Below are 14,026 nucleotides of genomic sequence, written 5' to 3' on the forward strand. Positions count from 1 at the left end.
TAGATGTTTGACCTCAACTAATTGGTTCATTGAAAACTAATACAGTTATTTAATGGGGAAATCCTGCATTAGCCAAAGGCAAGTAAAGATTCATCATCAAAATCTGTAGAACGTTTTAAACTTCATTTAGGAAACATTTCTCGAACTGAAAATCATCGTAATCAAATGCAATTTCTGAATTCTAAGTATTATAAATCTTGGTAAGGTAATAATAAAATGTCCTGTAAAAGTTAATTCTTTTTTTCTTTAAAAAAAATGATAATAATTGTAATCCTTTAATGTAGTGGAATTCTTATAAAAAAATTTTCCAATTTTTTCAAAAATGGCTCAGTATTCTGTAAACAAACTTTCTCTATTGCTAGTTCAACTATTTCCAAGGTATGAAATCGTTTAAATTCAGAAACAGTTTATGCTTTATTATGCTTAAAAATCTGAATTACTAAAAAAATTGGCAAAGATAATAATAAGAATGAGAAAAAATCATATAAAATTTTTTATTTAAATAGTTAATTAAGAAAACGGTTACTACTCGTTGGCATGGTATAAGATTCTTTGAACATGTTCTTCTCGTTATAAGCGTTGAATCAAATAAAATTGATTTACAACTGAAACGTAAGTAAATGATAAAATTCTCTCTTTTTTATAAACGTATTATTCAATCTAATTGATAATTTATGTATTACTTTAGCTGAAGCTGCTGCAATTTATTGCATGCAGAACCCAAATGAACATAATAATGGAATTATTCCGATAAATGGTTGGTATTTGTTTTTGAGTAGCGTCATTTATGGTGGTAGATTGTGGAGGTGGAACCGTTGACCTTACAGCACGTAAGATAACAAGCTTAGTGAGATTACTGAACGAACTGGAGATTTTTGTGGTGGATATGTTGACCAAGAATTTCTTAAATTCCTTAATCTTTAGTCGTATACTTGATGAATCAACTATAAATCTGCTTAGAGAAAATAATTATGGTCAAATGCAATACATGATACAGCAATTCTGTCAAAGAGTGAAATTTGAAATATAAATGATTCTGATTGATATTGAAGAAATTTGTCCTGTTTTAAAACAGTATTGTAAAGATGATATTAAAGAAAAAATGATTGTATTATTGACAAATTTTGAAAATCTAAAATTTATGTTTGATCTAGTTGTTGGAAAGATTATTAGATTAATTCGTGGACAACTTAATTCTAGTAAGGATAAATGTTCTGCTATATTCCTTGTCGGAGGATTTGGTGAACCAAAATATTTACAAATGAAAGAATTCGGAAAATTAGTTCCAGCAATTATTGTGCCAAAGCAACCTATCGCAGCTATTGTTCGTGGAGCTTGTGACTACGGACTTAAAATGAGCACAATAGCGGATCGTACTCTGAAATATACTTACGGTATTAAAGCTAATAGACACTGGAGTTATCCAATAGATCGAAAAATAACCTGTGGGAATGGTGATCAAAATTGAGGTATTTTGATAGCCTAGGTACAAAAGTAGGAGTAGATCAGAAATTTTCTAGGATTTATCATCCTCCTGAACCAAATGTCACTTTTCTTACGATTCATATTTTTAAAACAACTGAATTGAGTGCTAAATTTTGTGATGAACCTGGCATGAAATTACTTGGTGTATTAATCGTAGATTTACCAGATGTAAATCTCGGATTTAAGTCGTAGAATTGAATTTTCGTTAATGTTTGGAAAAATGGAAATTGTCGCTAGCAATAGTTTGAATTAGATTATTAGCTAGATTAAATAATGTAGACCTTTCATTATTTATTACAAATAGAGTCAAATTTTAAAAGTTTCGCAAGAAATAAAATATAAATGCTATTATTAAGTAAAATAGTTTTTAAAATAATGTCGTTGTTGCATATCGAAAAATTAATATTATGTCAACAACGATAGTTCCCAAATTTATTTATCCACTTTTAAAACATAGTATAATGATATAGATTCTTGATAAAAATATGGTTGACACGCTTTATATTGGAATAGCATTTATTAGTTTAATTCATGATTTCCCTATATAATAATATTCTGGTAATTTAAACCAATTTGTTTAGGGCAACTATAATATTCGAGATAAAACAGTTGGTGTGTTACACCAGAACCTTTTTTTTTCAGGAAAAGTTGTATTTACAAATCACAACTGCCGTTTTTTTTGTTTTAGATAGGCGAATATTAAAAGTTTATTTTATTAGATACTAATATTTTACATTTTGCAATAATGCTACATTATATTGTAACCATACTGGTCTTTAAGAAAAAAGAGTATGGTAGTATGAAATAGTTATTAAAAAGTTCAAATTCACCATTAGCTTTTCGCTTGTAAGATATACGGGCGTTTACTATTTGATGAGTACTAAGTATTCGGCACAAGTGATTCGTGACTGCGGCACTATGATTGTGCCTCACATTAAATAGTTATTTTTTATTAAGAAAGGGTAAAAAAAGTTATTTTTTATTAAAAAAAAAAATGTACGTGGTTTTACCAAATTTTAGAAATCGCACCGAATTGACCGAAACGAATAAACCTTTTATTCCGGAAAATGTACTAAAAATGTTTTGACACAGACATATATACAGTTATCGTTCAGCCCAATAGGATCATGCATATTTTCATAGACCGATATTTTTATTAGCCATAGCAATAACGCATGATTGATATAATAAAGTGGAGTAAAAAAATGGCGTAAATGAATATTTTGTAGGAAAAGTTTAAATAAAGCTTATAAAGTGGATTAAAAATGATTAATTAATGCATGATCAAAAACGTCATAACGATCACACTTATTTGATGTGGGGCTATATCGGTCACAGGGACCTTCATTGATTGGTGAAAATGGCCACTACGTACTCCCCCATCCAATAATATGTATTTATAAATAGGAAGCATTGATTTTTATTAAAACCGATTAAGAAGTTTCTCTGAACAACAAGCCGCAGTATTCTTTCCGCGCAGTAGTTGTAATAACCTTTTATTAAAATATCATTGTAATAATGCGAACAATCCGTTTATTTATAATAGGTTCTTTTAGTCGTGAAACAAGATGGTGAAAATTTTCAGAAATCATCACATGTCTAACAGTACTGAATTTTATGATGAACCTGTTATGATATCACTTGGTACATTAACTATAGACTTACCAAATGCTCATCTTGGATTAAATCGTGATGTTGAATTTTCGCTAAATTAAACGAATAGAAAGAATATATGATACTGGTTTTGAATTAGATTTTAAGATTCACGAGAATTTATCATTTATAATTTAGCTATAGAAATGTTATTGCAATATCGTCACGTATCCGGAATAAACTTAAAAATGTATGTTAATTTATGGATAGTTTGACGTAGTAACAATCAATCATTATGTACTAAAAATGGTTGAGAGTATATAATTATAATATTTTTTCATCAGTATTCAAATTTTTTTAAAAAAATGGATATTCGTGCAGTAGTTGCAATAGGTAAGAATTACAAATAACCTTTTGTTAAAATGTTAAAATATATAAATACTAACAATGAATTAACCGTTTATTTTACAAATAGATTTTGGTACCACATTTTTCGGTAAGTTAATCATAAATAATTAATTTTTATTGCGAAAATAATAGGGATTCGCATATGCTAATCGAGCAGATCCTGAAATTATTACAAATGATGTTTTGCCTGTGCAATAAAAACTAATACAGTTCTTCAATATGATTCTAATTATCAAAATGTCATTAAATGGGGAAATTCTGCTTTATCCCAAAAACAATCAAAACACGATCGTAAAAATAAAGATTTATCATCTTCAAAAACTGTAGAACTTTTTAAACTTTATTTAGGAAATATTCCACAAAATGAAAAACCACTACTTCCCTATCAATTAAATTATGAAAAAGCAATAAGTGATTATTTACGCGAATTAGGTAAAACAAATTAAATTTACAAATTATGCAATTTAACAATGCAATTATTAAAACTTACTATAGCATGATAAAACTTACATATAATTAATTTTTTTTTTAAAAAAAAGAATAATTAGGTCGGTTTAATTTTATTTTAAATAGTTGATTAAGGAAACTATTTCTACCTGATGGAACGGGATAAGTTTCTTTGAACATGTTCTCCTCGTTATAAGCATTCCAGCAGAGTTCGAAGATCGTGCAAGATATACTATGAGAAAATGTCTTTATAATGCTGGGTTGACGGACTGTAAAGAATCAAAGAAAGTTGAATTTACAACTGAACGTACTGTAAATTAAAGGCAAAATTCTTTTGTTTTTTAGCATTTATTTCATTTATTTATTATATTATTTGTAATATTTAGCTGAAGCTGCTGCAATTTATTGTATGCGGAACTTAAGGGACAGAATGAAATGATCCCAATTAATGGTTTGTGGTTTTATTTTAAAAATTATTGTGGAAGAAGGATACTTCATTAACACTATCTACTTATTCATTTTTAGCGTCATTTATGATTGTTGATTGGGAGGTGGAACTGTAGACCTTACAACACGTAGATTATTAAGAGATAACAAACTCAGTGAAATCATCGAAAGAACTGGAGATTTTTGTGGCGGATCTTATGTCGATCGAGAATTTCTTAAATTCCTTAGTCGTAAGCTTGGTGAATCGACTATAAATCTGCTTAGAGAGAATAATTATGGTCAAATGCAATACATGATACAACAATTCTGTCAAAAATTGAAATTTTGTTTTACAGGAAATCAAAAATGAATTTGATCCATTTGAATTTGAAATTGAAGAAATTTGTCCTCTTATGATTGTAATGATAATATGATTGGGTTATTGATATAAATTTTGAAGATTTAAATCTATGTTTGATCCAGTTGTTGGAAAAATTATTAGATTAATTCGTGAACAACTTGATTCTAGCAAAGATACAGTAAATGCTCTGCTATACTTCTTGTAGGAGAATTTAGCGAATCAAAATACTTACAAATGAGAGTTAAAGAAGAATTCGGAAAATTGGTTTCATCAATTATTATACCAAAGCAACCTATCGCAGCTATTGTTCGTGGTGCTTGTGACTATACAGTCAAACCTTTATATAACGATATGTCGGAACATACAGTATATGAAATTTTCAGAAAATATCGTTATATCAAAGTTATACCGATATTTATATGTCCTCACATATAGTAGGAAAATAAAATTTTATCGGTATAACAAGTTTTTAATAGTATATCGGTATATCGAGGTTAGACTGTAGACTCAAAACGAGCACAATAGTGGATCGTACTTTGAAGTATACTTATGGATTAAAACTCATAGATATTGAGTAGACGGAGACCCGATAGACAGAAAAAAAATTTTAAGGGAAATGATAAAACTAAAATTACGAAATTTCATCGTTTCGTTACACGAGGTACAAAAGTTGGAATTGATGAGGAATTTCATATAGTTAGATATCCTCTTGAGCCGGGATGTCATTCGAGATATATAACAACTGAATCGAGCGCTGAATTTTGTGACGAACTTGGTATGAAACTACTTGGTACGTTAAGTATAGAATTACCAGATGTTCATCTTGGATTAGATCGTAAAGTTGAATTTTCGCTAATTTTTGGAAAATTGTACCTTGTTGCTAAAGCAAAAAATTTACGGTATAGAAGAATCTATGATACTAGTTTTGAATTAGATTTTTAATAATTAATGTAGATTACCTATTTCATTTCGAATTTTAAAGTGTCGCACGAAATAAAAATAAAGGCTTTTATAGTAGTTATAATATCATTGCGTAACGTATGCGCTAATGAAATTTTATACTATTCGACTTCTGTGATACTTCTTCATTTGGCACTCGCGTAACTAAAATTATTATTTTAATTCAATATATTAAATATAATAAAATTTACTAGAACGTCTAATCATTCTTTCACTTGGATATTGATCGATATACGGTTAAACAACTGAATTTAGTTTTAAATAGGAAGCGTTTTTTCAAAGTGAACATGTATTCTTTTACTAAAAAATGGGTACTCGTGTAGTAGTTGCTATAGGTAAGAATTAATAAAGTTTTAATTACTTTATTGAAATGAAACGTTACTTAATTCGTTGGTTTTATTGTTAGATTTGGAACCACATTTCCTGTAATTAATTAATTATTTCGAGTCATTAATTTATTTAATTTATTTAATGAAATAATTGAATTTATTGCGAAAAATAATATCAATTATTAGAGTTTCGCACATGCTAATCTAGCAAGTCCCGAAATTATTACAATCGATACTTTGCCTCAACAAATTGGGTCAAATTATCAAAATGTTATGATTAAATGAGGAAATCCCGCTTTAGCGCAAAGACAATCTCGTAGAAATAAAGATTCATCACCAAAACCTGTAAAACTTTTTAAACTTCATTTAAAAAACATTTCTCAAAGTAAAAACCTCTACTTCTTCATCAATTTATGCGGATTAAATTAAACTCATAATTTTCGTAATGACGTAATCAAATGCAATTTCAGATCTACGGGAGAACCCGAAACATCTCTCATCTCTGTCAACTAAAAAATCACTTCGTATTGTATCTTAGTAAATATTAAAGTTAGAAAATAAAATCATTACCATTAGATTCCTCTCATTAAGACGAACTCAATGGTATAAATTTATTAAATTTGGATTATTAGTTAGCTAAAAAACAGTGGTATGTAGTTTAAAATTTTTGAAAAATATTCCTGAAATAAGCAATTTTTTGAATATTTTCTCGCAGTGCAGTGCGGCATGTTGTATTTCCGGACATTTACAGATATTTCCATATATTATCTGGTTATTTTTCGGTGTTTTTTTTTTTGTTTTTGTCCAAAAAATATATTGAAATGTCCGGAAAAGATAACATGCACTGTAATGACTGAATAATAATTTTAAAAACTGTATATTCGTTTTTTTGGTAGTTTGATGTAACAAGCAATCATTACTATTTAATATTATATCACATCGGGATAAATAAACCTTTTCTCCGGAAAATGTACTAAAATGGTTGATAGTAAATAATTATAAATAGGAAGCTTTTTGAAATATTTTTGATGTAAATTAGTTAAAAAATTCTATCAAACAACCGCAGTATTTATTTATGATTTTTTTTTTTACAAAAAAAAAATGGATATTCGTGCAGTAATTGCAATAGGTAAGAAAGTTATATATAGCCCTATAAAAAAAGAAAATTCGGAATTTGTCCTGAAAAGTATGGAAAATGTCCGGAAATTTTCCGTGCGTCCGGAAAACATTCGGAAACGGTCATGTTTTGGAACATTTTCCGGACGCTCGATTCTGGACAAATTCTGGACAAATTCTGGAGTGTCAAGAAAATGTCTGGAATTTGTGCGTCCGGAAAGTGTTCCAAAACGTGACCGTTTCCGAATGTTTTCCGGACGCACGGAAATTTTCCGGACATTTTCCATACTTTTCAGGACAGATTCCGAATTTTCTTTTTTTATAGTGTAGTCTTTTAATAAAATATATAAATACTAACAATAAATTAACCGTTTATTTTACAAATAGATTTTGGTACTACATTTTCGGTAAGTTAATCATGAGATTCCGAATTTAATTTTATAAATAAATAATTTTTATTGCAAAATAATAACGATTGTTAGGGATTCGCATATTCTAATCGAGCAGATCCTGAAATTATTACAAATGATGTTTGGCCTCAACAAATTGGTGTAATGAAAACTAATACAGTTCTTCAATATGATTCTAATTATCAAAATGTTATTAAATGGGGAAATCCTGCTTTAGCCCAAAAACAATCAAAACACGCTCGTAAAAATAAAGATTTATCATCTTCAAAAACTGTAGAACTTTTTAAACTTCATTTGGGAAATATTCCACAAAATGAAAAACCACCACTTCCCTATCAATTAAATTATGAAAAAGCAATAAGTGATTATTTACGCGAATTAGGTAAAACAAATTAAATTTACAAATTATGTGATTTAAAAATGCAATTCTTAATTCATACTTATAGCATGTTAAAACTTATTATGTAGGAAAGGTACATATAATTAATTTTTTTTAAAAAAAAAAAAATTCAGAATAATTGGATCGTTTTAATTTTATTTAAATAGTTGATTAAGGAAACTATTTCTACCCGATGGCACGGGATAAGTTTCTTTGAACATGTTCTTCTCGTTATAAGCATTCCAGCAGAGTTCGATGATCGTGCAAGAAATACTATGAGAAAATGTCTTTATAATGCTGGGTTGACGGACTGTAAAGAATCAAAGAAAGTTGAATTCACGACTGAACGTACTGTAAATTAAAGGCAAAATTCTTTTGTTTTTAGCATTTATTTCATTTTATTTATTATATTATTTGTAATATTTAGCTGAAGCTGCTGCAATTTATTGCATGCGGAATCTTAAGGGACAGAATGAAATGATCCCAATTAATGGTTTGTGATTTTATTTTAAAATTAATGTATATACTGTACTTATATGTAAGAAGGATACTTACTTCATTAACATTATCTATTTATTTTTAGCGTCATTTATGGTTGTTGATTGTGGAGGCGGAACTGTAGACCTTACAACACGTAGATTATTACGAGATAACAAACTCAGTGAAATCACTGAAAGAACTGGAGATTTTTGTGGTGGATCTTATGTCGACCGAGAATTTCTTAAATTTCTTAGTCGTAAGCTTGGTGAATCGACTATAAATCTGCTTAGAGAAAATAATTATGGTCAAATGCAATTCATGATACAACAATTCTGTCAAAAATTGAAGTTTCATTTTACAGGAAATCAAAATGAATTTGATCCATATGAATTTGATATTGAAGAAATTTGTCCTATTTTGAAACAGTATTGTAATGATAATATCAAAGAAGAGATGGAAGAAAATGATTGGGTTATTGATATAAATTTTGAAGATTTAAAATCTATGTTCGATCCGGTTGTTGGAAGAATTATTAGATTAATTCGTGGACAACTTGATTCTAGCAAAGATAAATGCTCTACTATATTTCTTGTAGGAGGATTTAGTGAATCAAAATATTTACGAATGAGAGTTAAAGAAGAATTCGGAAAATTAGTTTCAGCAATTATTGTACCAAAGCAACCTATCGCAGCTATTGTTCGTGGCGCTTGTGATTATGGACTCGATATGAGTACAATAGTGGAACGTACTTTGAAATATACTTATGGACTTGGAACTCATAGAAATTGGGAAGACGAAGATCCAATATATAGAAAAAAAAATTTTAAGGGAAATGATGAAACTAAAATTGCGATATTTCACCATTTCGTTACACGAGGTACAAAAGTTGGAGTTGATGAGGAATTTCGTACAATTACACGTCCTGCTATGCCAGATCAGACTGCAATGTCATTTCCAATATATAAAACAACTGAATTAAGTGCTGAATTTTGTGACGAACCTGGTATGAAATTACTCGGTACATTAAGAATAGAATTACCAGATGTTCATCTTGGATTAGATCTTGATGTTGAATTTTCGCTAATTTTTGGAAAATTGGAACTTGTTGCTAAAGCAAAAAATTTACAGAATGGAAGAACCTATGATACTAGTTTTGAATTAGATTTTAAAAATTGATGTAGATCTTATTATTGTTCGTTTCGAATCCTATGAAATAGAATAAAGGTTTTATTTAAATACATAACCTTAATATCGTTTAATATCATGGCGCAACATATGTGCAAATGAAATTTATACTATTAAAGACTTCTTGGATGATAAACACTAATTTCATTTGATACCCGCGTAACAGTTTGAGATAAAATTATTGGTCCGTTAAAGTTATAATTAGTTTTGTAATAATTATCCAGGGATTTACATATACTACGTTAGCGTACCAAAATGAAAAATCGAATTCGAAAAATCACTTACACAGTTATTTATTACACTATCATGGAAATGTACTTATAGAATTTAAGTAACAGATAGACTACCAAATAAGTTCACAACTGCGCAAGTTATACGTGGTACAAATGAAAATAGTTAATAGAAATTACCAGCACGTCTAAGTCGTCTAATCGTCTTTCATTTGAATATTGATATAACCGAATTGTTATTACTTGGTACAATAATCGTGTATTTACTTCACATTTTTTTATGGCTATCGCGTGAAAATAGATAAATGCAGCCAATTGTGAAAATTTAAACCCCTTGCTTTTCAGTTCATTCAATCTCTAATTTCTGCTTTTGTGCAAATCATTTTCATATATACATCGTTGTATCACTAAAATGCGTGGTGTAATAAAGTAATAAAACAAGTTTTTTGAACCTTATTTTGGTTATAAATAGGATGCGTTTTTTCCTTGAAAAAGAACACGCAGTATTCTTTTACTAAAAAATGGGTACACGTGTAGTGGTTGCTATAGGTAAGAATTGAGAAAGTTTTAATATCTTTTATTAAAATGAACATTATTTAATTCATTAATTTTATTATTAGATTTTGGAACCACGTTTTCTGTAATTTATTTATTTATTCAATAAAACAATTAAATTTTATTGCGAATATAAATAATATAAATAATATCAATTATTAGGGATTCGCTCATTCGCATATGCTAACCGAGCAAGTCCCAAAATTATCACAAATGATGTTTGGCCTCAACAAATTGGGTCATTGAAAACTAATACAGTTCTTCAATATGATTCCAATTATCAAAATGTTATTAAATGGGGAAATCCTGCTTTGGCCCAAAAGCAAACTCGTAAAACTAAAAATTTATCCGTTTCAAAATCTGTAGAACTTTTTAAACTTCATTTAGGAAATCTTCCTCAAAATGAAAAACCCCCGCTTCCTCATCAATTAAGTTGTGAAAAAGCAATAAGTGATTATTTACGTGAATCAGGTAAAACCAATTTAAATACGTAATTTCCTATTTTATTCTATAATTAATTTATTATTTTGTAAATCTAGGAAAGGTATAAAATTACTTCATAAAAATTATTTTTTTTCAAATAGTTTTTATTTTAATTATTTTTTAAATAGTTGATAAAAGAAACTATTTCTACTCGATGGCATGGTTTAAAATTCTTTGAACACGTTCTTCTTGTTATAAGTATTCCCACAGAGTTTGATGATCGTGCAAAAGATACTATGAGAAAGTGTCTTTATAATGCTGGATTGACGAACAGTAAAGAATCAAATAAAATTGAATTTACAACTGAACGTAAGTAAAAATAAAATTCTTTTCTTTTTTTTAAGAGTATTTATTTCATTTTTATTTATTATGTTATTTGTAATATTTAGCTGAAGCTGCTGCAATTTATTGCATGCGAAATCTTGAAGAACAAAATAAACAAAATAAACAAAATAAAAGATTGGTCCCAGTTAATTGTTTGTATTTTACTTTACAATTTAATATGAAAGAAGTAAACTTTTGTTAACAAAATCTCTGTTTATAAATAGCATCATTCATGGTGGTTGATTGTGGAGGTGGAACTGTTGATCTTACAACACGTAAATTATTAAGAGATAACAAACTTAGTGAAATTACTGAACGAACTGGAGATTTTTGTGGTGGATCTTATGTTGATCGAGAATTTATTAAATTTCTTAGTCGTAAACTTGGTCGAGCGACCATAAACCTGCTTACAGAAAATAATTATGGTCAATTGCAATATATGATACAGCAATTCTGTTCAAAATTAAAATTCCATTTTACGGGCAATCCAGTTGGTTTTGAACCTTTTGAATTTGATATTGAAGAAATATGTCCCATTTTGAAACAATATTGTAATGATGAAATTAAAGAAAAAATGGAAGACGACGATTGGATTATTTACATAGAATTTGAAGATCTAAAATCTATGTTTGATCCAGCTATTGGAAAAATTATTAGACTAATTCGTGGACAGCTTAGTTCTAGTAATGAAGTATGCAACGCTATATTCCTTGTGGGAGGATTTAGCGAATCAAAATATTTACAAATGAGAGTTAAAGAAGAATTCGGACCACCAATTATTGTGCCAAGGCAACCTATCGCGGCTGTTGTTCGTGGGGCTTGCGACTATGGACTTAAAATGAGTACGATAGTAGATCGTACTTTGAAATATACTTATGGAATTAAAGTAGCTAGATACCGGAGAGCAGGAGATCCAAAAAGTCAAATAGTACCAGAAGCTCAATATTTGACTTATGAGTTTGATAGGTTAGTAACGCGTGGTACAAAAGTAGGAGTTGATGAGAAATTTTCCGATACTTATATTCCTCCTGATCCAAAACAAAAATCTATTTCATTTCCAATATATACAACAACTGAATTAAATGCCAAATTTTGTAATGAACCTGGTATGAGATATCATGGTGAATTACAAATAAAATTACCAGATGTTCATCTTGGAAAAAGCCGTAAAATTGAATTTTCGTTAATTTTTGGAAAACTGGAACTTGTTGCTAAAGCAAGAAATGTTAATACTGGAAAAAGCTATGAAACTATATTCGAATTAGATTTTTAATTTAATACATAGCATCATGAATTTTTATTTGTGTCACATGAAAATAAAATTAATGATTTACTATATGGTAAAAATGAAAGCGACGAATACTCTTTAATAGTGACATACAATCTAATCGGAATGTCTGATCAATATTATTATTTGGACGAGCTGTCCTAAAGTTCCATTTTAAATTCTGTATGCAGCAAGAGTATAACTTCAATTTTTATGAGTTAACACTCGCTAAACTAAGTGATAAAATAAAAAACGTACTAATTGTACAGCTATTATATAACCTTTCAATTTTAAATATCCTAAACGGATTCTTTATCAGTTTAAATCACGTGACTAAAAAAAAAAGATAAAATTGGTTGTTAATACAACGTGGTTCATTTTTTACTTTTTTTAGACGGCTGGTCGTAATGTGCTTGATCATGATATCTGATATATTAACTGTACATATAAATAACGATCTTTTGAAAGATTTATTCCTCACTTTCTATATACTTTTTGTATAGACTTTTAGGGTTTCTAATCTAGGCGTAATTTTAGGCAATCCAATTCGTTAGTTAGCATACGCAGAAATTCCTAAATTCTAAACTCTTCAACTCTATTTTTAACACGCGTTTCTTAATCTAATAAATTATTTTTATTAATTATCTACGTAATAAAAGGGATACGCTCTATAAATATCAAAATTTTTACTTAGCTTATTGGGTTGAAAGTGAGATGTTTTAAAAAACACGATTTTAAGTGTTATAGAATTTATTTTCACATAAATGTGTATCAAAAAATATACGAGCATATAATCCTTACATACGCGCAAGTTCTTTGGTTTAATCCGATCATCGTCTTGTAAATGAACTTTTAATCTTGAATCGTACGGTATATTGCATTTTCTTAAAGTTTAAAGGACAATAAATTTATTTTTATAAGCATTTATTTAATAAAAAAGGGTTTACATTGGTTTCTAAAATCTAATTCAAAACTAGAATTATGAAACTTCTATTTCGCAAATTTCTTGCTTTAGCAACTATTTCCGTTTTTCCAAAATTTAACTTTACGATAAATCCGAGATGAGCATAATTCATCAGGTTCATCACAAAATTTAGCATTTAATTCAATTGTTTATTCTCAAATGAAAGATGAGTTGTACTTGGTTCAGAAGGTATATAAGCCATAGAAAACATATCGACTTCCGATAATTAGTGCGACTAATTTTCCGATTCTTCTCTAACCCATATTTTGATTCATTAAACCCTCTGACAAGGAATATAGCAAAACATATCAATTATCCTTGCTAGAACCAAGTTGCTCAACGAATTAATCTAATGATTTCCAATAGTTGGATCAAACATAGACTTTAAATCTTCGAAATTTATATCAATAATCCAATCTTTTTCTTTCATCTTTATTTTTAATATCATCTTTACAATGAACGGGGCAAATTTATTCAATATCAAATTCGAATTTGAAAAGTTCAAAAACAATTGAAATTTTTGTAAAATGAAATTTTAATTTTTTGACATAAATGTATCATGTTTCTCTAAGCAGATTTATGGTCGATTGACTAAATTTATGCTAAAAAATTTAATAAATTCTC

The 14,026-nt window shown here is 28.5% G+C and overlaps 5 protein-coding genes across 5 annotated transcripts; all 5 read left to right on the top strand.

Moving 5' to 3' along the window:
• Nucleotides 1-165: 165 nt before the first annotated feature.
• Nucleotides 166-819, top strand: OCT59_029983 (uncharacterized protein; the record flags this gene model as incomplete). Its single annotated transcript, XM_066146353.1, has 4 exons — nucleotides 166-200; nucleotides 285-378; nucleotides 507-612; nucleotides 689-819. 4 exons carry the CDS (start codon nucleotides 166-168, stop codon nucleotides 817-819), a joined length of 366 nt encoding a protein of 121 aa, XP_065995007.1.
• A 211-nt stretch (nucleotides 820-1,030) lies between these two features.
• OCT59_029984 (uncharacterized protein) lies at nucleotides 1,031-1,677 on the top strand (the record flags this gene model as incomplete). Its single annotated transcript, XM_066146354.1, has 2 exons — nucleotides 1,031-1,394; nucleotides 1,487-1,677. The coding sequence occupies 2 exons, from the start codon at nucleotides 1,031-1,033 to the stop codon at nucleotides 1,675-1,677; spliced, it is 555 nt and encodes a 184-aa protein (XP_065995008.1).
• Nucleotides 1,678-3,443: 1,766 nt separating this feature from the next.
• Nucleotides 3,444-5,662, top strand: OCT59_029985 (uncharacterized protein; the record flags this gene model as incomplete). Its single annotated transcript, XM_066146356.1, has 9 exons — nucleotides 3,444-3,471; nucleotides 3,554-3,574; nucleotides 3,697-3,918; nucleotides 4,139-4,240; nucleotides 4,320-4,340; nucleotides 4,459-4,484; nucleotides 4,716-4,778; nucleotides 4,889-5,086; nucleotides 5,288-5,662. 9 exons carry the CDS (start codon nucleotides 3,444-3,446, stop codon nucleotides 5,660-5,662), a joined length of 1,056 nt encoding a protein of 351 aa, XP_065995009.1.
• A 1,448-nt stretch (nucleotides 5,663-7,110) lies between these two features.
• On the top strand, nucleotides 7,111-9,570 carry OCT59_029986 (uncharacterized protein; the record flags this gene model as incomplete). Its single annotated transcript, XM_066146357.1, has 6 exons — nucleotides 7,111-7,138; nucleotides 7,513-7,532; nucleotides 7,608-7,917; nucleotides 8,161-8,262; nucleotides 8,342-8,407; nucleotides 8,498-9,570. The coding sequence occupies 6 exons, from the start codon at nucleotides 7,111-7,113 to the stop codon at nucleotides 9,568-9,570; spliced, it is 1,599 nt and encodes a 532-aa protein (XP_065995010.1).
• Nucleotides 9,571-10,330: 760 nt separating this feature from the next.
• On the top strand, nucleotides 10,331-12,444 carry OCT59_029987 (uncharacterized protein; the record flags this gene model as incomplete). The annotated part of the gene is made up of 5 exons (XM_066146358.1): nucleotides 10,331-10,358; nucleotides 10,527-10,835; nucleotides 10,986-11,156; nucleotides 11,237-11,323; nucleotides 11,396-12,444. 5 exons carry the CDS (start codon nucleotides 10,331-10,333, stop codon nucleotides 12,442-12,444), a joined length of 1,644 nt encoding a protein of 547 aa, XP_065995011.1.
• Nucleotides 12,445-14,026: the final 1,582 nt, after the last annotated feature.

The sequence above is a fragment of the Rhizophagus irregularis genome, chromosome 9, assembly GCF_026210795.1.
Source record: "Rhizophagus irregularis chromosome 9, complete sequence".
Taxonomy (NCBI): Eukaryota; Fungi; Glomeromycota; class Glomeromycetes; order Glomerales; family Glomeraceae; genus Rhizophagus; species Rhizophagus irregularis.